The 25,993-nt window shown below is 34.7% G+C and overlaps 2 protein-coding genes across 4 annotated transcripts; one reads left to right on the forward strand and one right to left on the reverse strand.

Moving 5' to 3' along the window:
• Positions 1-2,804: 2,804 nt before the first annotated feature.
• LOC143304562 (uncharacterized) lies at positions 2,805-21,888 on the reverse strand. The gene is made up of 5 exons (XM_076627024.1): positions 21,799-21,888; positions 18,749-18,933; positions 18,186-18,347; positions 17,678-17,911; positions 2,805-11,362 (listed from the first exon to the last, which is right to left on the reverse strand). The coding sequence occupies exon 5, from the start codon at positions 7,265-7,267 to the stop codon at positions 4,640-4,642; it is 2,628 nt and encodes an 875-aa protein (XP_076483139.1). The 5' UTR covers positions 7,268-11,362; positions 17,678-17,911; positions 18,186-18,347; positions 18,749-18,933; positions 21,799-21,888; the 3' UTR covers positions 2,805-4,639.
• Positions 19,533-25,534, forward strand: LOC143304564 (venom serine protease Bi-VSP-like). 3 transcript variants are annotated; one of them, XM_076627031.1, is made up of 9 exons: positions 19,533-20,118; positions 20,399-20,494; positions 20,566-20,720; positions 21,049-22,545; positions 22,758-23,208; positions 23,284-23,552; positions 23,636-23,732; positions 23,895-24,503; positions 24,648-25,534. In XM_076627031.1, the coding sequence occupies exons 1-4, from the start codon at positions 19,815-19,817 to the stop codon at positions 21,202-21,204; spliced, it is 711 nt and encodes a 236-aa protein (XP_076483146.1). In that variant the 5' UTR covers positions 19,533-19,814; the 3' UTR covers positions 21,205-22,545; positions 22,758-23,208; positions 23,284-23,552; positions 23,636-23,732; positions 23,895-24,503; positions 24,648-25,534. The 3 variants fall into 3 exon arrangements, with proteins under 3 accessions (XP_076483146.1, XP_076483145.1, XP_076483144.1); XM_076627030.1 differs by having other exon boundaries at positions 23,895-24,246; positions 24,432-25,534; XM_076627029.1 differs by having other exon boundaries at positions 23,895-25,534.
• Positions 25,535-25,993: the final 459 nt, after the last annotated feature.

Raw genomic sequence — 25,993 nt, forward strand, 5'->3', positions numbered from 1 at the left:
AACTAAGTATCTTCACAGTAAGATAGGATGACATGGTTTACATGATCTTAATGTTGTTCACTTGAGTGATGATATTATAAGGAAAAGTGTAATATCACAGGTAGGATGATTCATAATTTAGAACTACTAACTCATGTATGTATTAAAAATTAAAGAAATATATTAAATTTTATAGGATATTTATGTTTAGTAACCAGTAATTCAGAGATTGGTATTCATGGTTACTATAACGAGGCTGTAGAAACGCACCCTTTCTTCTTTGCAAATGGTCCTGTATTTATGTCTAAGCCGAAACTGGAACCTCTGAATAATTTAGATTTATTCTTGTTATTTTCTAAAATACTTATCTACAGTATACCATAAGGAATGATACCGTATCGCAGCTAATCAAGTGCCTTAAGAAACATCAACAGGATATCACAGTAATCCCTTATCGACTGATATGTAAGTAAAAGTTATGTGTCATTGTTATACACAGTTATGTGTTAGTGTTATACACAGTTATTTATCATTTTCTATTAATTCAGTTGTAGCCACTACAATATCTATGACACTGGTAGTAATTATGGGAACAATAATGATGTTCTATAAGAGGAAATGATGATTAGGAACAAAAACTTACAGGTAAGTCAAAGTATATGTTATTTGCCATTTGAAAAGAAAGTTACTAACTTAGAATTTTTTGATAAATAATAATTGTGCAAAATATATTGGATTTCAAATTTGTCAAAAATTGAAATTTAAGAAGCATTGTAATAATATAACATTAATATTTTGATTTTTCAGGAGATGTCATGCGGTGGATGGATAATATGTAAAAAATATTAAGCAGTATATGAATTTTCATATTGCGTAGAGATAACAAAATGAATTTTAAAAAATGTCGACATGGTAATAAGAAATAGCATCATGACAAAGAATATATAAAGACAGTTTCATTTTTTATAAATAAAAATTTGTTGTTCCAGATTTTGAAATATAGTGAAACGTTTAATTAGTATCTTAATATCTTTAAATAATTATTATTTTAGAATCAATTGTAATTGTATCATACGTACTTTTGAATTCGTGCAAGAACATATGTAATTTTGAAGTAGTTATTATTAGGAAATTGTTAGACGCGAACAGTATGCGAAAAGTTAGTATGCAGTGTAATAATTATCAATCAAAACACAAGAATTAAATTCTTGAGGAAAAAATTTCCGGAATTTCTTATTTACACGATTATAAAGAAATCCATAATAAAAAGGAGCTGCTTTCTAATACTTCTCTTCCTTGTAATGCCTATGTTAATGATAACGAGGTTCGACTTTTTGTTTTTAGAGGGATACTGGAAAATTTGAAAGTACAGTACCATTGGGAAGAAAATCACGATATTGAAAACGATATTTGCAAGTAAATTTCCAAAAAATCTGTTTTCAAATTTTCGCTTTCTATTTCACATTAAAAGAAAGGGCTGCCTTCTTTCTCTGCAAGACAAAACAAACATTCTGAATCTCGTATCAATGAATGATGTCAATAAGTTATTTTTCTTTTCAGATTGAACAATATTCCAGATTTATTCATAATTTCATACTACGCGAAGAATAGACTTTCATAGGTATACAAAGGAAATATTAAGTATAGGAAAACTCTTTTTCGTTGTAGGTGACATATGCTTCACGGTTGAACACATGTATTTTTGAACACATATAAATGAAAAAGTACTCTTATGGAGAAAAAGAATTGATACCTTCGATTGACATTAGATAATGTATATAAACTTATGAACAATCACTATCGGTTTGTATTTTAGGTGCACACGCAGATTTGTTGGAGTTCTTATAAAATGTACATCCTGTACGAACGTTTTATTCTTCCAAATTTTACGATACTATGTCTCATATAATAACTATATGGATTAAACGTAATATAAATGATCCGAAAATAGACTCGAACGACATTAATTGTCTTTCTATTTATACCAATATCGAAAATACAAGTAAAGCCGGAGCAATAGTATGCAAGAATGGACTATTTATTATTTTAAACCAAATCATAGCATATTCAGAATGCACAGTATTATCATGAAATGTAAATGAATCAGTTGTAAACGAACGATTTTACTGTAAAATCGTTGCCTCCTTTTTTTCATCTGAAATATAGCAGCAATGAGTACATTCTTTTAATATATAATAAAACGAGATATCTTTATAAAGTTACATATGTCATCACTGGTAACTGTTATCTCGTATGACGCCAAATATACCGTTAGTATGGAATGATATTTTTATGAAGATATACTTTAATGATAGATTTTATGAATGAAACGTTATATAAGAAAAATTATCTCTTGTCATTCTATGAAGTGTAGTAGCTAACGAAGATTAATTTTACGAAGTATTGGAGCAAAAGAGAATTAAAAAATTAAAAAGATCTAAATAAGATTGTTCGTGTGGCTTAATTATCTCAATTCTGGTACACCACTTGTTACATTCTAACTAATTAGCGCTAAACAATAACTTGCAAATATTAAAGATATTAACACCTTAATATTAACACCTAAAGGTTTTCAGGAAATTTTATAATATTTGATTATTGTATATCTAGTCATTGATTGATAAAATTTCTTGTATAAGCATAGATCGAGGTTGACGTCATACGCAGATTGCATATCATTGACAGGTATCGTTTTAATTTATTTTATGGCTAGAATCATTTGAATATTATACGAATAATTATTTCCATTCGAACGATTAATAGATCACGTACCTATAAAAGATATATTATGAAAAAGACGTGACGAAACAAAAAAATATTGGAAATTCCGTTGTCTGTTGATTTTTATTTCCATGTAATTACATATGAAATGGGTAATTCATTAACATCTCCTCGAATCGAATATAATTCGTTACACTTCACAACGATTCAAATAATGGACGGGAAATATATAATAAGTTTCCTGTCCTTGCGTTAAAATAGTACTGTACAAATCAGATGATACAGGAAATACCCAAAAAACCCAATTACATCCACATTGCATGACAGCACACTTGCAATGGATTTTTGTGATTTCAATGTCACAGACAATGACACAACTAATCAGAACACGTTCGAGGCTATAGACATTGAAATTACCGCGTGTTTAATACGTTTAAAGCATAAATCTAAATTTCACGCGATTATTTCTTTGTACATTGTGAAACTCTTAAATTATCTTAATCGAATAAATAATCCTAATGTAATAAAACATCTTGAAATAGACCTAAATATCTGAAACAGAAACTCGAAGGATAAGAAATCCTAAAAGGTACTAATCCTAAAATAACAAACTCCTAAATAATAAACAAGTGATAAAACCTGTTATAAACAATAAACCTTACCTGGAATAATCAAATCCTAACTAATCGAAAATAAAATAAGGCAAGCAATTCTTAATCTTTCAAGTAATTTTTCCGAAAACACAGAAAGATAGAGAAATTAAAAAGACGCAGCACAAATTGCAGCACAATGAAAGTTTCAGAGCGATGAATACGATCGTATTAAACTAAATAATTTTCAAAAGTGAAATTACACTGAAACGTATATCGATGATATTTGTCATTTCTACGATCTGTTTCGCTTGATCGTGCTTCTTTTCTGATGTAAATTCAATTTATAATACGAACTAAGTTTTCTTTATTATTATTAGTCCTGCGTCTTTTTAATTCGTCACTTCTTTTATTTCAGAACAATGACGGGCTCCAAGATGCTGTTCGGATGTTTGGCGTTATGCATCCATTAGTTCACGTTTGTACTTCGAGTAGTACAGCTCAAGGTTTGTACTTCGAGTTGTCTTTTTCCATGCACTTCAAATTCCAATACGATCTGGTCACGTGGCCTTCGTACAATTTCGAAATTTTACCTGTTTGGTAATCGTCAATGAAAAAAGAAGTTATGCGTGACCTCAACACATTGAAACAATTTTTATGATTTTTTATTTGCCGGTTGGTCAGCAAGTTAATGGAAAAATTTCACTTAACTATTCGCGTTAATTTCTTCGGTTTAACTTTTGGGAAATGCTTCGTTAGCTTCGGGAATATTCCAACGATTCGTTTTACGTACAAAATAAGCATGATAAATATTACATCACGGTAATGTAATATCGGAATATATTAAAGGTGTAATTTTGTCCGATTAATTATAATTTATTAATAATGGATTGAAAATACAGATATTAGTTAGACAGAGAAACGATGTTTGATTAACAGGAAAACTAAATGCAACGCTCGTATTTACAACAAATAACTTGACAACTATTTGGTAACTAACTCTCTCTCTCTCTCACTCTCTCTCACTAGCAACTCTAACACTCGACAACACTCGCAACTCAATTCTAACGACTCTATGCTTCGACGTCTCGATCAACTCTGATTCTCGCAACACGCACACTTTTCGATTCGCCTTGGATAGCGAAACCGTCTTTCTTCTAACGTTGTCTATTGTTTCCCTCATACCTATGTAAGAACTACCAACTACGTGCCTTTAGTCACGTAGGCACTCTTAAATGTAAACGAACCACAGAAACACGACGTACACGGTTTTTCTATTTTCAGCCGATCTCCAAGCAAAGCTATTCTACGATATCACAATCGGCCTTTCCTGACAATCACATCTGCCCTCAGATGTGCTCATCATCGCCGCTCGCACTTACATCACTATCGTCAGCATTCCACCATTTCATGTGATCGGCTGCCGTGGAAGTTGTACGTGGCCCTTCGTGCTCCCCCTCTCGCTGCACTATGTATCGGTCATTTCGCAGGACTTTTATCACCCGATACGGTCCAAGAAACTTCGGATGCAGCTTTAGCCCGGGACCCCTCTGCATCCTCTCGATTGCCACTAGATCTCCCGTCCTGTATGCTGTCGCCTTCTTGCGTCTCCTGTTATACGCCCGCTTGTTTCGGATTTGGATCTCCTCAATCCGTCTCTTTGCGTCCGCACGCAGCTGATCTCGTTCCTCTTGGAACACCGCGGCCTGTTCGTCCTCGATGCTACTGCTCCTCTTTCGCTCTTCCTCTATCTTCCTCTCCGTTGTTTGTTTACCCATTTCACTCTTGTCAGGGGCTTTGATCGTCGTGGCAGCATCGTGACATTTTCGTAGGCTCGGTTCGTACATGGAAGACGTTAACAACTTACCATCTACCGAGACTATGATCTCTTCTTTTTCGAAGGTCTTCACGTTCATCGTGTCCTCGACAATCCCATCGTCGTCCTCGTCATCCACATCCTCTGTATATCGAATCTTCGTATCGATATTATTGGAGGGATTCCGCGCGTGCGACTTCCCTTGTCTTTTCGTTCGCCTTGCATTCACTCTCTTCGAGTCTATCCGAAAACTTGAAACAACCCTCACACCCGCAACGCTATCCTTCTCAGTAAATTCGCAAATATCATCAACAACATCCTGTTGCTGTTGTTTAGCCAGATTCTTCCTCCTCGTGATGTTCGCTAAGTCCTCTTGCTGGCCGCAAGAATCCGACGAGGACACCATCTCGTGGTCCACTTTACCAATCACCACGTGTCTTGCCACTATTCTCCGTTCCTCCGACACTTGCTGCACAGCTGCCCGATACTTCTTCAAAACTTCTGCTAACTCTTCTTTATTTTCTTCCAATTGCGACAGTAGCTCAGTTCGTTCGCGACTAGCTACATTAACACGATCTTCTGCTTCGGAACGTTGCCGCAGTACTTCCTGCAACGAAGCCCGCGTCTCATTCGGTTCTTGCTCCAGTGCCTGTTTCGCTTTAACTGCAACTGCTCTAGCGCATTCTGCATCTTCTAACTGGTTCTTCAGCTGTCGTAAAGCTGCTTTACCCGTCGAGTCACCTTTCGATCTCTCCAGCATCGTTTGAGCGTCTCTTAGCAATGCTTTGGTTCTCTTCAAATCTCTTTTTAGCCTATGTTGCATGTCCTTAACGTGTGACAAATCTATCTCACTCGCCTGTGTCTCTACATCTATCTTGAGGACTTCCGGACACTCATCGGGATTTTCGTCCTTTATTCTACTAATAAAAGATTCTCCCCCTTTTATACTTATTTCAACAGTGTCCAAAAAGTCTGCGCCAATAATAAGCGAATGTTGCATCACTGTGTCTGGAACTACGTGTATGGTTATACAGTACGACTCATTGTCTATAATAATGTTCGTCGAAAATTTCCCGAGCGTAAAATTCCTTTCGGAACCGACACCGCCAAATCCAACGATTTCCCGACTTAATCTGGGCGCTCCGATTTTCACATGCTGATCTGCTCGCATTAGAGTCAGCTCACTACCGGTGTCTATCAACGCGCTCAATTCGAAATTTTCCATCTTAACATCCTTACCACGCCTTGTTTGTAACGACCGAAACACGCTGTAAACTTTTTTTGAGGGCTCACCCAAATTGACGCAACTTGATACGATGTGTCCGTACTCCTTACATTTGAAGCATTTAGGTCCTCTCGACTTGCTCGGACACTCCGCACACACGTGCTCCGCATCACCGCAATTGTAGCATCGCGCCTTCCTCGCATCTCCAGATCGACCGGGTTCCTTGTTCCTCTCGGTTTCGGACAGCTTCGCCACCGGCTTTACCCTGCTACTCTTCGGCTCCTCAAATTTCGTCCTCATCTCCATATCTCTTTTTATCGCTTCGTAGCGCCTGAAACGCTCTTTTAATTGCTCGATATTCCTGGCTCCGTATAGCACAGTCTTGTTCGCGACCTCGTCGGGAATGCCTTGAATAATGTAGTCTATCAAGGATTGCGTATCAACCCTTCCTTGTTTTGCAATCCCGCACATGTGATACATATATTGTTGCAGACTCTCATCTGCTTTCTTCTTTCTATGGGATAACTCGCCATGTATCTGTTGGTCGCTTACTACATTTTCAAACTCATTCCTCAACGCCCTTTTTAGCTTTGCCCAGAACTTCGCGCATCGCTCTTGTCGTACGAAGGTCTGAGCGGAGCCTGCGAGTAATTTCTTAGCATAGGCCACCATGTGGGCGTCTGACCAACCCCACACTTCTGCCATTTCCTCGAAGTCTTCCACCCACTGATTTACACTCAGCAGATCATCCACGCTGAATTTCTCTAATGAGTCTTCCACGTCTTTAAGACTCAACATCGAACCGACGCATATACTTCTGCTGATACTCATCGCGGTCCTGATACACCGCTCGCGTGCCTCTCCTGTATTCTCGCGCGCCTTGTTTATCGTCCTCGCCTTCACTTTCGTCGGAGCTCTCTTCTTCCGACGATACATCGTCTCCTTCTAGGGCCGCCTGTAGCCGCGCACTCTTCCCGTTACCTTCAACCCCAAGCTAACGAGACGCGCTCTCAGCTCTTTCGTCCTCAGCTTCTCGAGGTCTTCCTCTCCCTCTTGACTGCGTTCGGCTCTCTGCTTGCTTCTTAGATCTCGCTGGTTTGTTGGTTCTTCGCCACGCTTCGAATCCTTAGGAGTAGATCGACCAGGTTTGCACGCTCTGTTCAACCTGGCAACCAGCACTGATCTCGCACCGGATATAGGCAGATTCATCTGTGCGAGCTTACTCCTCAGCTCCTCCAGCGTCAAATCCTCTTCACCCGACAATCGTTCGTCTTCAACGTTTGCCATTTTATTCTATTCTTTTCTACTCCCGCACAAATAGCTCCGTTAAATCGTATCGTTTCTCTGTCTTATTCAATCCCGGACGAGCCCCCATTTGTAATATCGGAATATATTAATAATGGATTGAAAATACAGATATTAGTTAGACAGAGAAACGATGTTTGATTAACAGGAAAACTAAATGCAACGCTCGTATTTACAACAAATAACTTGACAACTATTTGGTAACTAACTCACTCTCTCTCTCTCTCTCTCTCTCTCTCACTAGCAACTCTAACACTCGACAACACTCGCAACTCAATTCTAACGACTCTATGCTTCGACGTCTCGATCAACTCTGATTCTCGCAACACGCACACTTTTCGATTCGCCTTGGATAGCGAAACCGTCCTTCTTCTAACGCGTTTTTAAAACGCGATGGCGCTATCACTTTCTACAAGCGTTGTCTTTACATTTCCGATGGTCACGGGCACATACGACTGCCAGATATACAATGTATTATAAGAGTATCATTACCATACTTTTCATGAAAAGAGCAATTTTTCTTGATAACTATATTCTGTAACATAGATTGAAGTCGCTGATTTGATCCCTCTGATATCGTTGTCTTATGAGAGTCTCGCCTGGTCTTGATTGGTTCTGTTGACTCTTATCGTTGTGAAAAATCGATTCGTTGTGTACCTTTTTTGTATAGTGAATTATTTTGTGGTAGAATATAATGTTGTAATATTTGTGGTCTTTACTTTACTAATTTTGTCACTGAGCCGCTCTTTGGCTCGTTGAGCGATTCATATTCCGCATATATTCCGTACTTGCTTCGCTTGGTACTTTTATAATTTTCGCAGTTACAATAAAAAATTTAATTCTTAACAGATTAAAGATTTAACCTCTTGCTTTATAGTGTACAATAATTTTTTTTTTTTTTTTTTTTTTTGTATAGGTTATGTGATCCATAGTTTGAGTAACTAGTACATATATATATTTACGTGACAAGCTTTCATTTCAATCTATATTTAAGATTAATATTTTATCAGTTTCTGTTCGTAACAACATCGAAGTAGTCCATAAATTTGAAGAGTATAATTAAGGAAGTTATGAAGCAAGAGGTTAAGAACAAATTCTGAAAGAGGTTATGTACAACTCAGTAGTACTGCTTTACATTACTTTGCGAATTACTTTTCAAGCATAAAAATAGTTTAACAGCCACTTATAGTTACTTCCTTACCATTACATTCATTAAATTCGTTTGATTTTGTAAACAAAATAACCACGCTGACCAGTCTCGCATTTAAAATAGAATTATTTTGTCATATATCCAACAGTTTACTTTCTCTTCGTAAATATTATTAATAATTTTATCAATTTCGTATACTTCCATCCTTCGTATAAGTGACAATGAATCAGAAGAGTTTCATAGCAATATTGAACAACATACAGTCAACTACAACACCATTAGATACATCCACCATACAGTCAACTACAACACCATTAGATAACAGCAATACAATAGATTATAATTTTCTACGTGTCATTGATTCATCATCATCATTTTCCATTTTTTTAGCATATGTAAAAACCATCCAATTTAAAATGTTTAAATAACAATAGCCTATACAATATAATTTTATGTAAAAAAATTGATTATACCGTGCTTTAAAACCGTGCTTTAAAATCGATATTCGCTGAAACAATACATCGCTCTGCGCTTCCAATTTGTTTTCGCACGAAGAATCAGTCCACTCATTGTTACCGTCACCATCTCTACCGTAATCTATATTACTCGAATAAATTCTATATCTTGATTGGAAAATCACATATTTTAACGAACTTCCTTATTTTTTGTTTTTTATGACTTTAATTGGCAATTTCCATAATGTTCTATAACTTGACAATAGACTGATAATATTTCAGGATATATATATACATACATCATGTTTTTGAGGATTCTGTAGTAAAATATATTATAATAAATTATAGGAAAAGCAAACTATTTAAGAAAAAATTACCACCTTCGAGTAATAAATTATAGAAGGTTACCAATGTAATTTAAAACTTAAAACTTAAAAATAATCTATTACACGTAACAAAGAAAAAGATTTCTTCGCAAACGGTAACTCGAAAATTACGGTCATTGCTGTAGAAACATAGTTTTACAGGGAGAAGAATTTCGCTAGAAACTCTCGACGATGTCACATCAAGCGAAAATTCAATAAAGCGATTACTAACCATACTACCAGCGGCAATCGTGTTACGGCAATTCGTAAATAAGTTAGTCTTCTATTTGCAGAAACGTCTCTGGCAATATCGTCACACTCTTGATTACGTCGGCGCTATCAAATGGTCTTTGGAAGAAAGTTTTCCATTATCTACTTTTGCCCATGGCGTCGTTCCAACAAATGAATTCGAGTTCTGAATCGCTTTGTCTCGTATTACGACTTTATAACGGTGTTTCTTTAAACTTTAAACGATCGTAATAAATGTATTTACCCTGAATCATTTATAAACTGAACCGGAATATAAAATTTTATTCCGCAAAAATCATAAAGTTGAAAGTTAGGAACGAATAACAAATGAATAACCTAGTTTCATTAAAAGGCACGTGGTTAAGGTACGCCAATCCGCGTAATAACTTTGACACTCCAATTATTATAAAATATGTATCCTTAAGGGATTTTTTTGCGCGAATGCAAAATACTTTTCATACGTGCATAAATACTGAATAAATGGGACGTGATTTTCAATATTTCTTTTTGTAGAATTTATAACAAAGTAACTTTTTCACAAATGTTTTCGCTAACATTTTTACAACGTAAATGTCTTCTTTTGTAATTAATAATTTCAATATTTCTCTGAACAGTTTCGTTGCGATAAAAAAAATATACAAAGCTTATGACGTGCTTGTTTAAAAATATTTATACGGAACAAGACTTTGAATTTGTCAGACCAATCGTCCTAACGAACGAATAAATTAAACGACTCGTAACAAAAAATTATTCCTGTCATTGTTGAGTGGCGGAAACCATTTATAACACGTCCCATACAGCGTAGATCGCATACACGGCTTAGGATGTATTTTTGGTACTTATATATACTCTATATATATTCTTACTCTATATATACTTATATGTACTCTATATATATTCTCTATCTTAGATATACCATAAAATATTTCGTGAAATCGCGTATTCGTGTCTAATATCAGGGATTCTCTTTCCATAAGTCTGCGTTTTCTATATTATCTTTCTTCCTTATCAGTAGGCATTCTCACAATTTGTGATTAATACTGCTCGTACAGGAATGTTAGGTTTTTGACGTTGTAAAATTTCACGTGAAATAATAATGCCTATATATTGACTAATTTATCAATTAATTAAATCCGTGTATATCAAGTTTTCTATAATTTAGTACTTTCGTGTAACTACAGAAATTTGATGCAATATAAAACTTGATTAAAACAGCGATTCATTAGGAAACGAGAATAATGATGCAAATATTTTTTGTAGCCATTATATAGGATTTCGATCGCATAATTAATCAGTATCAACATACCAGTCTTTAACGGAAGGACAGAAAAAAGGGCAGACGGTACACAGACCACAATCATGATCATTTTCATGTAGAATATCAAACTGCCGTACATCTTCGAAAATTTCGTTAGTCGTAAGAGAAGCGATGAGAAGCGTAAGAGAAGTCGATGAGAAGCGGTTATTTCAACCACCACTGTGTAGGTACTGCACTAGCCAGAAGTATCTGCGACAGAAATCAGAATACACTCTTTTTCGCATGGTTGGATCAATTTCGCGTGGGACTAACCTGATTGAACCTAACGCGGGATAATTGTGTTAGGGAAGTGATACATTTACACTGTACATGAGAGTGTGTGTGTAAGGGCCAGAGGGCGTCAAGGTCTTAGTGGAGACAAAAGACTGTTGCCAGATGTTAGAAGAATCTAGGATAGTCGGTTGGCGACAAGCGTGCGTGCAAGACGTTCTTCAGAGTGTAATATAGATGTATAACTGTTGTGTGGGAAATATAGTCAATTATTTGTATTCCCAAATCCTCGAATTTCCTTAACATGGTAGCAGAGCGTGGTTACTAGTTTTGCAAGATATTTAGTGCGTGGTTACGATCTTGCGAGTGAGTTTTCAGTAAAGAAAAAAAAACTTTCAGAGGAACAAAATATACTTCGAGCACGTAGGAACGCTTGAGTAAGAAAAGAAAAAAAAAAAAGAAGAATCAATTAAAATGGAGAGATCGGAAATCATGATACCTATATTCGATGGTGAGGATTATGGAATGTGGAAGCAAAGAATCACGATGTTTCTCAAATATAAGGAATGCGAGGTTGTTACAACTAGAATGAGGAACGAAAGAGACGATGAAGACTGGGACAAAAAGGATTTGAAGGCGATGAATATAATTTATAGTGCAATATCGAACAGACAATTGGAGTATGTTAGGGAAGGAAAAACGGTGTATGATATAATAAAAAGGTTCGATGAAATGTACTTGAAAGAGTCGACGGCACTGCAGATCGTATGCAGAAGGAGATTGGAAAACATAAGACTGGAGAACTACAGTGATTCAGCATCATTCTTTAACGATTTTGAAAAATTAATCAATGAATTAAAAAGTGCGGGCGCACAAGTAAGTGAGAGGGAAAAGCTGAATTACATGCTGAATACGTTACCCGAAGAATACAGCTACATAGCGGACATAATAGACGCATTGAAAGAAGAGAATCAAACGGTAGCGTATGTGAAAAATAAAATAGAGATAGCAGAGAAGAAAAATAAATCCAATCGAGGAGAAAGGCAAACCAACGCCTTTTCTGCAAAAAAAGAAGGATGCTTCAGATGTGGAAGATTAGGACACTTTGCGAGAGAGTGTCAAAATGGCGTCCAAGCGGGAAGCAGTAACGGCTATTGGCATGGGCCAACACGTGGTCGAAACAGAGGAAAAGAGAACAAAGGCAATACGAGCAGAGGACGTGGAAACTTTCATCGTCAATCAACAACCGGCACGGGCGAGCATGGAAACTCAAGAGCAGGCATATGGATAGCAACGGCGCAAGCAGCAAACAGCAGTGAGACGAATGAAATAAGTAAGAACGAAATAGTGTGGCTATTAGATAGCGGTTGTACCGATCACATAATTAATAATATAAATTATTTCGATAAATCTATCGACCTAAAAGAACCGGTAAATATATATTTAGGCGATAATAGACCGATAAAAGCGACAAAAGTTGGGAATGTTATAAGTTGTTTTGAAGCATTCGGAAAACAAAATAAAATAAATATGAGGAAAGTATTTTACGCGAAAGAAATGTACGCAAATTTGATTAGTTTAGGTAAACTAACAGACAATAAGAATACGGTTATTTCCAAAGGAAATATTGCGAAAGTAATAGATGAGGATAATAAACTTACAGCTGTAGCGTTCAAAGAGAATGGGACATATAGAATAAAAAGTATATTGAAAGGGAAGAAGCACTTAGTAAACAGCGCCGAACGTAGTGGTATGAGTAAAAAGGAAAGATGGCATAGGATGCTAGGACACGTAAATTTTAAATACTTAAAGATTCTGGGTAAAGAGCAGCTAGTGACTGGCATACCGAATGAATTTGAAAAGGAACTTTTGAAATGTAGGGTGTGTATAGAAAGCAAAATGCATAACTTACCTTTCAAAAATAATCGAACTAAGGCTAAGGAAATAATGGAAATTATTCATACGGACGTATGTGGTCCCTTTAAGACTACCGGATTCAATGGAGAAAAATATTTCATTTCATTTATCGATGATTATAGTAAAATAGCTAGGATCTATTGTATAAAATCAAAAGATGAGGTCTTTGATTCTTTCGTACAGTTCGTAAATGAAGCCGAAAATTTAACGGGCAAGAGGTTAAAAATATTAAGATGCGATAATGGTAAAGAATATTTAAATAATCGAATTTATAAATTTGCTAGGGATAAAGGTATAAGAATAAATAATTGCCCAACATACGTACATGAATTAAACGGGACAGCGGAAAGGTATAATAGAACAGTGATGGACATGGCACGTTGCTTGTTAGCGGAAGCGAAAGTACATAAAAGGTACTGGCCGGAAATAGTTTGTACAGCGGAATAACACCAGCTCAGATAAATGACCCTCTAACTTACCTTTGTCCTCATCGACGTCAGTGATTTTAAAGCTAGTTATAAAGTGCACTTCTCAGCCAGCGTCCACGGCAGTCAATATTATTTAACGGGTCTTAACGCGATGTAAAAAGGGAAAAAGGAGGAAAGAAGGAACAGGGAAGCAAAGAGGAAAAACGAATTTTTCATTTTCTCGAAACTGGATCAAGTTTCAGGCTGCTCGCCAAAGAGTCTGTAGCTAACGAGACAAGATCAGACAAACCACGCTTTAAAATTCCCACAGAACTATAATAATCCTCGAAATCAATACGATTCGTCGATCCATCGCCTGATTAAAAAATGAGATAGGATGAAGCTCACTAGTCGGCCATTGAACTTTCAATAGTGATTCTCTGTAAATGCTTGAAATTGACGCTTGGATTCTTTCCAGATTAACTAGCTTTGCCCCTCCCTCCCTTTATCTATTTTCTTAGATCGACTTAGACTGCCACAACATATTATCTTTCTTCTTTTCTTTTCTTTTCTTTTCTTTTCTTTTCTTTTCTTTTCTTTTCTTTTCTTTTCTTTTCTTTTCTTTTCTTTTCTTTTCTTTTCTTTTCTTTTGATCTTTTAAAGCCCTAAATCGCTGGCTATTTTGTATACTATATATTTTGTACACTCAATTACTCTGTAAGTCATAAGTACATATGTTTTACAACGTTATTTGTCATATTTCAGTTAAACCCCAGAAAAGCCAGAAATATATTTGCAGCGTGTTTTAACGCGTCCCTGGCAAAGATCTCAAAAACGAGTTGCGACACAATTTAAAGCGACAAATAGCACCGCGTATCTCGTTGTGGTAACACACGGTTCGCCAGCTTTTTAAAAGCGCTCTCCGTTTGCTTTTTCCTCTCTTCCCTGTCTCTTCGTTTTTTCTTAACGAGCAAAACCATTTTCGCGAGGACGAGAGTACGGAAATGACGTACTGGCAATTTTGTTTTGTGATAATACAAGCAGCTCGGTTTCAGTGAATTAAACTTGGCCCCAAGCTTCTACTTATCCCTACCTTCCTTTCCTTTATTTTCCCTTCTATATCCCGTGTTACTCGTGAAGACGAACAATGGTTCAGATAGATGATAGGCAGATTTTCGAGAACTAAATAAATATACGGTCGCGGATCGGTATCCTTTACCCCTCATTGCGGATCGAGTCGCGAGATTGCAAAAGCGAGATATTTTATTATTCTGGACATGGCCGGTGGGTTTCTCCAAATCCCTATTCATCCTAATTCTAGGAAGTATACAGCATTGATTACCCTCGATGAACAATTTGGATAATAAATTGTTGTTTTCTTCGAATTCTTTTGTGCCTTTGTTCGATCCATTCTAAGTCGATCTAAGAAAATAGATAAAGGGAGGGAGGGGCAAAGCTAGTTAATCTGGAAAGAATCCAAGCGTCAATTTCAAGCATTTACAGAGAATCAAGCGGGCTGGTTAAGGTCGTGAGTTGAGCAATTATCCCGCGTTAGGTTCAATCAGGTTAGTCCCACGCGAAATTGATCCAACCATGCGAAAAAGAGTGTATTCTGATTTCTGTCGCAGATACTTCTGGCTAGTGCAGTACCTACACAGTGGTGGTTGAAATAACCGCTTCTCATCGACTTCTCTTACGCTTCTCATCGCTTCCCTTACGACTAACGAAGTTTTCGAAGATGTACGGCAGTTTGATATTCTACATGAAAATGATCATGATTGCGGTCTGTGTACCGTCTGCCCTTCTTTCTGTCCTTCCGTTAAAGACTGATAAGTTGATACTGATTAATTATGCGATCGAAATCCTATATAATGGCTACAAAAAATATTTGCATCATTATTCTCGTTTCCTAATGAATCGCTGTTTTAATCAAGTTTTATATTGCATCAAATTTCTGTAGTTACACGAAAGTACTAAATTATAGAAAACTTGATATACACGGATTTAATTAATTGATAAATTAGTCAATATATAGGCATTATTATTTCACGTGAAATTTTACAACGTCAAAAACCCAACATTCCTGTACGAGCAGTATTAATCACAAATTGTGAGAATGCCTACTGATAAGGAAGAAAGATAATATAGAAAACGCAGACTTATGGAAAGAGAATCCCTGACATTAGACACGAATACGCGATTTCACGAAATATTTTATGGTATATCTAAGATAGAGAATATATATAGAGTACATATAAGTATATATAGAGTAAGAATATATATAGAGTATATATAAGTACCAAAAATACATCCTAAGACGTGTATGCGATCTACGCTGTATGGGACGTGTTATAAATGGTTTCCGCCACTCAACCGCATTTGAATTTGTGAACACGATCGAACAATTGACACGAATTATTAATTTCCGTCTCTACTCTAGTAACGAGGTCGAATCGATCTGATTCCGCGCATGATTAACAAATAATTACAGAGGACATCAATTACTTGGATGGTCTTCCTGAAACTTGATCCAGTTTCGAGAAAATGAAAAATTCGTTTCTTCTCTTTGCTTCCCTGTTTCTTCTTTCCTCCTTTTTCCCTTTTTACATCGCTTTGTTTTACATCGCAATTTACATTTATTTGTAAAGTTTGAATCTCCTCGATATTGAAGATGTTGAAGCTGCAAGTATGTATTTCATTTTAATCCATTCGAGACCGAGATTTAATTGTAAGACGATACCTAGGTGTCGGTACGATCTGAATGTTTAGTTGGAATGATTCTGTGTTTTACTCTCTCCAGGGTATCCTTTTCATACTTTGATTTTAAATCGATGACAATCTTAAATAGTATGCCTCATATTTTTAAAATATAAAATTATATACTATGTTATTCTATAATGTATTATGTACAGTTATATATATATATATATATATATATATATATATATATATATATATATATATATATAATAATTCTATATTGAAAAAAATATGAAACTAACATGATATATACATTACTACATAAGTTATATATAAAATATGTATATTATACCCTTGCCTACTGACTGGTATGAATTTCTTTCGGTCTCGAATGCGTTAAAAGAGAGCGCAAAGAAGTCGAAATTACTTATTGTAATTAGTAAAACGACCTGAGAGGCAGACAGATACAAGAAAGAAGGAATATTATATTAGCGGCATTATCATGTTTTTGCTCTCTTTAAGTCTTTCATCGAGACAGACAATCTACAGGTATTAATCGACCAATTTCTCCAAGCTGATAACTTCGAATTGATGTTTATATATAAGAAGTGTTATGTGTTAATCTGTCTAAATGTTTAAAAGGTGTTATAAATTAAATGTTGTTAAACGATACGTAATTGCCTTTTGATCGTAAATTTTACTATCAAGGGGTCTTTTATGTATGCGTAATCATTGTGAATTATAACAATTTATGTGATCGATATTAAAGCTGTTTAAAAGCATGTATTTTTTTCTATATTATTATTCTCCTATATTATTATCCTATATTATTATAGCATTCCTATATTATTATAATATCCAATTACATGTTGATACACAAGATATACAGATTATTATTTATAACGTTTTGGTTTTCTTAATTGAGTCATTCGTTTAGTACAAATGATAAGAAATTAGTAATAATTCACAAAAAAGGGATATTGTAGTAGAAATATTATAAAAAAACATTTTCTGTTTTAGTGTAGAGTTACTCCTTCTTACAGACAGTGTCGTACAAATCTGTACGTCTCTGAGAAAATGTAGGTATCTGAGCCCTTACTTCCTCAACAACTTTTAGATCTGATAGAAAAAAGAAACATACGAAGTAATAAGTAATGCTTACTAATAAATTCAACAAATACAGAGGAAGATGGCTAAATCGATAAATTAACGAGACTAAAAATTAATTACATCATGGATCTCTCGCTTTTAATTTTAAGCTGTAAATTACCGATATCGGTGACTGCCATATTCTCTTGAGTTTCCAAATCGTAAAGAATCTTTCCCCAGGGATTGGTCAACTGTGTATGTCCCCATGCGACGTAACTTGCTTAAGGAACACGAGCCGGTGATATGCAGGTAACGTATAATTGATTATCATTCGCTCTGAAACGCTGAAGTAATGACTAGTGCAGTGGTCCAGTGGTCATATTGAATGCCGCTGGATATATCAGCATTTGGCAACCTAACCCAGAGAAGCAGGAAATATGAAGCCACCGAATACCAATTAACTTCGTAGTTGCACGGTTCACATTCCATCATTTCTGAACATGCGAGGACAGTCCTCTTATTGTGCTTTTAATTCTTTTATTTGTTTCATTTTCAGCAAATATACTGGTTTTTTAAATTAAGCTTCTTTTTATACAGAGTTGCAGATTATATTAATTTTATATAGAATATATTTAAGAAAGATATTTAATTTTTTGCTAGTTAAGTATTGATCGATTAAGTTACTGTACCTTTGTTCCGATAAATGCGTGCCATTTCCTCGAATCTAATATCATAGCAAATGCCAATACCTATTTTGCAGCCCTTCACATCGTTAGGGAGTTACCAGGACTGAGTGAATCACTCTCTCGAAAAGTAATCTTATTAGGAATGTCGATGTCGAATAGATGTACCTAATAACATAAAAATGTGGTCGCTAATTCTATTGCTGCAACTTTTGTAATTTAATATCAAAGTTACCAACTCCTAAACTTTAATTATTTTTTATTTAATAACTGACAGCGTTTTTATCACTTTCTTTTATTAAAAAATCTTATCATTTAATAATGTTTAAAAAGGAGAAAAAATAAGTATAATAATATTTTAAGTATGTGAAAAATTTATACAACAACAAACACATTACAACAAAAATGGGCGTTTCCCGTATCATAACGTATTTTATAAACCGTAAATTATAGAATTGGTTATAGTATACGTATGTACATATGTATATTCCTAAATTATTCCTAGATAGAGTCACTTTCTTCACCCCAATATTTTCAAATTCAAAGCCATAAAGGAATATATTACTTACCTTTCGGTGCTTTGCTATCAAAGTTCCATCGGGACCCCAAATAGTACAGGTATTGTACAATTTATCGCCCTCTATTTCAGGCATCGTACCACCAACTACATAGATGTTGTTTTCTTTAGCTGCGTTAGATGAAGCAACGCTCGTTTCACCATCAGGAATACTCTCGGCGTATTTTGGAAAGTACTCTGCATTGCAATATTTCAATTAATGAAAAATAACTGTCTTTTGTTCCAACCATAAATTAAATTGAAATGTTTGTCAGTTTTTTATTTTTTAAATTATTAAAATAACTAAGTTTTATATTTCGACTTAATTAAATATGCAATTACTTAGCTAATAGTATATATAATAAATTGTTTCTACAGGTTCAAAATGAAAAATGAATATTTAGAAATATTTAATTACGACAATGCTATTTGTGTTAGCATCAGTGGCTTGTTACTCAACGACTTTGCTAGTACTTTTTGAAACATAAAGTTAGTTTTCAATTAACACTTATACTAGAGGCGGAATTATAAATGCAAAATAATTGATAATACTAATTTATAACTACCTAATTATTAGTATCTTAAGAAATATATTTATACAAAAATCACGATAATCATGAAAATGGGGAAATCCTATATTCTCGAATCAATTCACAATTTATTTTGTATATTAATTAGATTCCGCGCTCATCAGTACGTACTCACTGGCGACATCGAGAAAATGTATCGGCAATTCCTCGTACGACCAGAGGATCGGAAATATCAAAGGATATTATGGCGCAGCGCGAGTGGAGAAACAGAAACATATGAGCTTAACACCGTAATACTCTTATCATAGAAATAGAAGCAGTCCTCAATTCCCGCCCGCTAACTCCTATCTCCACCGATCCAAATGATCTCCTAGCCCTCACTCCCGGACATTTCCTCATTAGCGATTCATTAATGTGCTTACGTGATCGAGATTTCAGAGACATTCCATCGAACCGACTCTCCAAATGGCAGCATATCCAACAGCTTAAACAACATTTTTGGAACCGCTGGCATAAGGAGTATTTGAACGAGCTAACCAACCGCAATAAATGGAGCAAGGGTGGACACAGCATCCAAAAGGGCACAATCGTCATCCTCAGAGAGGACAACGTTCCCTCCATGCATTGGCCTCTGGGCCGAGTTATCAAGGTTCATCCAGGCGCCGATGGTGTCATCCGGACAGCTACAGTTCAGACGGCAAAGAGCATTTTGGATCGGGGCGTCAAAAGGCTTGTCCCACTGCCAATTCAACCCGATCTCGAGAAACCCGAACAACTAGCCACCGAGACGAAATAAGATGGGAACTTCAACCACACCTCCCTAGTTTGATCGGTACCCTCTCAACGGGGTTAGGTTTGTTTTGACCGCAGCACATTGTGCACATATGGATGGAATAGAAAACATACACAATCATAATATTGCCATTCTTAGATTGGTGGAGGAGGTGCCATTTTCGAGTAACTCCTCAAATATATATATATATATATATATATATGCTATTGAGTATTACTGAAGTATCATATCCTGAAATTTCTTACTGTACACATATATTGTGTCATAAAGCGTGTACAATTCTTTCTCATACTTTTGGTCATTCGTTTCCTGCATTTTCATTTATTCTTTTATTTTTCAGGGTACGTATATCCCATTTGTACGAAAGAGCCCCTACGAAAGAGCAACTTCGTCGGCTATAACCCCCTTGTTGCTGGATGGGGAGCATTAAGATATAGTAAGTGATATCAATTTTATAATAAAATTAAACAGTTCCAGTCTTAAATATCTTTCTTATTTTCTTCGTAGGACGACCACGACGTAATGCATTAATGGAAGTACAAATGCCAGCGATTAAGAACGCCGAATGCAAAATAGCTTATTCCAAATTTCCTAATGCACCTGATATCACTGATGGTATAATATGCGCCGAACATGCTCAGGGTGGAGAGGATTCTTGTACGGTAATTAAGTTACAGAGTTACTACAAACTATACGGTATCTGAAGACACGTCAATTCGAATTAACATCAAATCGACGTCTTAAACATTAGAAATAATAGATAAACACAATTTAATAGTTTTGCCCACTTCTCACACCTCATTATGGTATTTAATCTAATTTCCTTCTAATCTTAGTTTTGCTCAAAATACATATAACATGTACATTATAAATTGGAGTATTTCTATACACAAATCAATAGAAGATTATTACTGTATATAAGTATAATTTCAATACAATTCGATCGATATATTTCAGTATCTTTGATTAAAAATTTAACGATCCTTTCAGGCTGACCGCGGCGGACCACTGCTGATACAACATGAATTAACCTCGTATTTAATAGGTATTGTGTCTTACGCTTATAAGTGCGGCACAGCTGGCTATCCCAGCGTTTACACTAGGGTCACATCGTACCTTGACTTCATTCTCCAAGCGATGCAATAATATGATATTACTGTTCCATAAATATCATTGTGTAAAAAACGTAAAGTTGGATTTTCTTATTGTGGAGATAAGAAACAGCTCAAATTTACATTGTTTTGTACGTTACAAATTATAGGCTTAAAATGTACGAAATGTAACTTTGAAACGACACTAATTTTTTACGCACGATAAACCTCCACGACTTAGGTATGTAAAGATGATAAACGTATATTAATTCTATTATTTTGGTAATAATAAACCAACTTTCTGAGAAGTTCTGTAAATTTCGTTTCTGTTGTATCAAGAGAATAATGGAATATTCCACTTAGATCGTATACTTCTTGCATGTACATACAAAATTTTCCGGCTAATCTAAAACACTTCATAAGATAGAGAGCTTCTGGAGATTCGGACACAGAGAGTGCATAAAATACAAGATAAGTCTCGTGTCTTTCAAAATTATTTTTTATTCGCTAAAAACGTCCTGTGTACTCATGCAATCACATGCAACCTCGAAACTTCGCTTATTTTTTATCACTTTCCAATTCAATACACTGTTTCTGCATTTTTGACTATATGTAAGAGAAATTTCCATTCAGCCAAAGGTGTACTTACAGATTATAGATTCCTATACGACTCTCGGTAAAAATTTATCCGCACTCCAGATAGTTAAAACTTCTGTCGACCGTACTGATCCATCTGCACTCTTCGTATGACGTCAATATCTGTTCAGTGCTGCTGCGTAGGTTTCATTGTGTTACGTCAATTCGTTTGTGACCGTTGCGCGAGTAATGGCGCTTTGCAATGGCGATTTGCAGGAAAACAGTGCAGGATGCTGTGATTCGTTTCTTGTGGTCGGAGGTTATGTTTGATGCCTATATTTATCAAAGATTTAATGCACATTATGGAGAAAGTGTTTTGTCACGAAGTGTGTTTGAATGGGCACAAAAGTTCAAAGAAGATCGCACAAGTGTTATGAAAAAACAGCTGGACGCCCGTCCACATCCACGATGACAACATTGAACGTGCTCATGAACTTATGCTCTATGGAATAGACGAGTGACACTGGATAATGTGGCAAATCATTTGCAAATCAGCCACGGCTCTGCTTATGCAATAGTGCACGACAGATTTGGGTTTTAAAAAGTTTGTGCGAGATGGATGCCGAGAAAGCTGATGAAAAGGTGAAGACGACGATGCATTCGTGGTTCGCAGCTCAGCCCAAAACATTTTTTAACGAGAAAATACGAAGGTCCTTCAGCAAATGGACAAAGTGTATACAGAAATTGAGTGATTATGTCAAAAAATGATGTATGTCTTTTTTGACAATTGCTTAAAATAAATTCTACACCGACAGAGCGGGTAACTTTTTACTCACCCTCGTAAGACACTTAAATTTCCAATCTATTATGATGAATAAAAGAGCTTATACTATTAAATCTAATTGTATTTTGTTGCATGAGAGTACACGTGTATGTGATGTACATTACCTTTATATTCCCTTGAACGCTTCAATATTGCGCATATATACTATATTTTGTACAGCTTCTATAAAATTTTGTATGTTTGTTTAGGCTGTTAATCTAGAGGCTGGAGTACAAAGAAGTGGCACAATGATGTGGGCTGATGACATTTATAATTATCAAGGAATCACCCCTACATTCGCTCAGGTATATATCGTTGACTATAATGTATTTAACATATATGATTGTTAGAATATTAATAATTAATTTTTAATTCTATCAGAATTTTAATGAAACTGTCCCTTGGGAAGGAAGAACTGATACCTTGATATCACGGTTTGTACATCCTATATATACGACAAATTTTAGAACATTATATAACGAAGAACCAGATCGCCGTGGCCATGTGATGTGAATAAAAGGACTTGAATTTGATGATATTTTTATAATGTTAGATAACATAACTAAGTATCTTCACAGTAAGATAGGATGACATGGTTTACATGATCTTAATGTTGTTCACTTGAGTGATGATATTATAAGGAAAAGTGTAATATCACAGGTAGGATGATTCATAATTTAGAACTACTAACTCATGTATGTATTAAAAATTAAAGAAATATATTAAATTTTATAGGATATTTATGTTTAGTAACCAGTAATTCAGAGATTGGTATTCATGGTTACTATAACGAGGCTGTAGAAACGCACCCTTTCTTCTTTGCAAATGGTCCTGTATTTATGTCTAAGCCGAAACTGGAACCTCTGAATAATTTAGATTTATTCTTGTTATTTTCTAAAATACTTATCTACAGTATACCATAAGGAATGATACCGTATCGCAGCTAATCAAGTGCCTTAAGAAACATCAACAGGATATCACAGTAATCCCTTATCGACTGATATGTAAGTAAAAGTTATGTGTCATTGTTATACACAGTTATGTGTTAGTGTTATACACAGTTATTTATCATTTTCTATTAATTCAGTTGTAGCCACTACAATATCTATGACACTGGTAGTAATTATGAGAACAATAATGATGTTCTATAAGAGGAAATGATGATTAGGAACAAAAACTTACAGGTAAGTCAAAGTATATGTTATTTGCCATTTGAAAAGAAAGTTACTAACTTAGAATTTTTTGATAAATAATAATTGTGCAAAATATATTGGATTTCAAATTTGTCAAAAATTGAAATTTAAGAAGCATTGTAATAATATAACATTAATATTTTGATTTTTCAGGAGATGTCATGCGGTGGATGGATAATATGTAAAAAATATTAAGCAGTATATGAATTTTCATATTGCGTAGAGATAACAAAATGAATTTTAAAAAATGTCGACATGGTAATAAGAAATAGCATCATGACAAAGAATATATAAAGACAGTTTCATTTTTTATAAATAAAAATTTGTTGTTCCAGATTTTGAAATATAGTGAAACGTTTAATTAGTATCTTAATATCTTTAAATAATTATTATTTTAGAATCAATTGTAATTGTATCATACATACTTTTGAATTCGTGCAAGAACATATGTAATTTTGAAGTAGTTATTATTAGGAAATTGTTAGACGCGAACAGTATGCGAAAAGTTAGTATGCAGTGTAATAATTATCAATCAAAACACAAGAATTAAATTCTTGAGGAAAAAATTTCCGGAATTTCTTATTTACACGATTATAAAGAAATCCATAATAAAAAGGAGCTGCTTTCTAATACTTCTCTTCCTTGTAATGCCTATGTTAATGATAACGAGGTTCGACTTTTTGTTTTTAGAGGGATACTGGAAAATTTGAAAGTACAGTACCATTGGGAAGAAAATCACGATATTGAAAACGATATTTGCAAGTAAATTTCCAAAAAATCTGTTTTCAAATTTTCGCTTTCTATTTCACATTAAAAGAAAGGGCTGCCTTCTTTCTCTGCAAGACAAAACAAACATTCTGAATCTCGTATCAATGAATGATGTCAATAAGTTATTTTTCTTTTCAGATTGAACAATATTCCAGATTCATTCATAATTTCATACTACGCGAAGAATAGACTTTCATAGGTATACAAAGGAAATATTAAGTATAGGAAAACTCTTTTTCGTTGTAGGTGACATATGCTTCACGGTTGAACACATGTATTTTTGAACACATATAAATGAAAAAGTACTCTTATGGAGAAAAAGAATTGATACCTTCGATTGACATTAGATAATGTATATAAACTTATGAACAATCACTATCGGTTTGTATTTTAGGTGCACACGCAGATTTGTTGGAGTTCTTATAAAATGTACATCCTGTACGAACGTTTTATTCTTCCAAATTTTACGATACTATGTCTCATATAATAACTATATGGATTAAACGTAATATAAATGATCCGAAAATAGACTCGAACGACATTAATTGTCTTTCTATTTATACCAATATCGAAAATACAAGTAAAGCCGGAGCAATAGTATGCAAGAATGGACTATTTATTATTTTAAACCAAATCATAGCATATTCAGAATGCACAGTATTATCATGAAATGTAAATGAATCAGTTGTAAACGAACGATTTTACTGTAAAATCGTTGCCTCCTTTTTTTCATCTGAAATATAGCAGCAATGAGTACATTCTTTTAATATATAATAAAACGAGATATCTTTATAAAGTTACATATGTCATCACTGGTAACTGTTATCTCGTATGACACCAAATATACCGTTAGTATGGAATGATATTTTTATGAAGATATACTTTAATGATAGATTTTATGAATGAAACGTTATATAAGAAAAATTATCTCTTGTCATTCTATGAAGTGTAGTAGCTAACGAAGATTAATTTTACGAAGTATTGGAGCAAAAGAGAATTAAAAAATTAAAAAGATCTAAATAAGATTGTTCGTGTGGCTTAATTATCTCAATTCTGGTACACCACTTGTTACATTCTAACTAATTAGCGCTAAACAATAACTTGCAAATATTAAAGATATTAACACCTTAATATTAACACCTAAAGGTTTTCAGGAAATTTTATAATATTTGATTATTGTATATCTAGTCATTGATTGATAAAATTTCTTGTATAAGCATAGATCGAGGTTGACGTCATACGCAGATTGCATATCATTGACAGGTATCGTTTTAATTTATTTTATGGCTAGAATCATTTGAATATTATACGAATAATTATTTCCATTCGAACGATTAATAGATCACGTACCTATAAAAGATATATTATGAAAAAGACGTGACGAAACAAAAAAATATTGGAAATTCCGTTGTCTGTTGATTTTTATTTCCATGTAATTACATATGAAATGGGTAATTCATTAACATCTCCTCGAATCGAATATA

Source organism: Bombus vancouverensis, unplaced genomic scaffold (assembly GCF_051014615.1).
Source record: "Bombus vancouverensis nearcticus unplaced genomic scaffold, iyBomVanc1_principal scaffold0040, whole genome shotgun sequence".
In the NCBI taxonomy this organism is placed as follows: Eukaryota; Metazoa; Arthropoda; class Insecta; order Hymenoptera; family Apidae; genus Bombus; species Bombus vancouverensis.

Bases quoted from the DNA above. Each gene is read 5' to 3' on its own strand.
- LOC143304562 (XM_076627024.1), bottom strand. From the start codon at position 7,267: ATGTATCGTCGGAAGAAGAGAGCTCCGACGAAAGTGAAGGCGAGGACG.
- LOC143304564 (XM_076627029.1), top strand. From the start codon at position 19,815: ATGGAGCAAGGGTGGACACAGCATCCAAAAGGGCACAATCGTCATCCT. The intron at 20,119-20,398 runs GTTTGTTTTGAC...TTTATTTTTCAG, and splicing joins TACCCTCTCAACGGGGTTAG to GGTACGTATATCCCATTTGT. The intron at 20,495-20,565 runs GTAAGTGATATC...TTTTCTTCGTAG, and splicing joins ATGGGGAGCATTAAGATATA to GACGACCACGACGTAATGCA.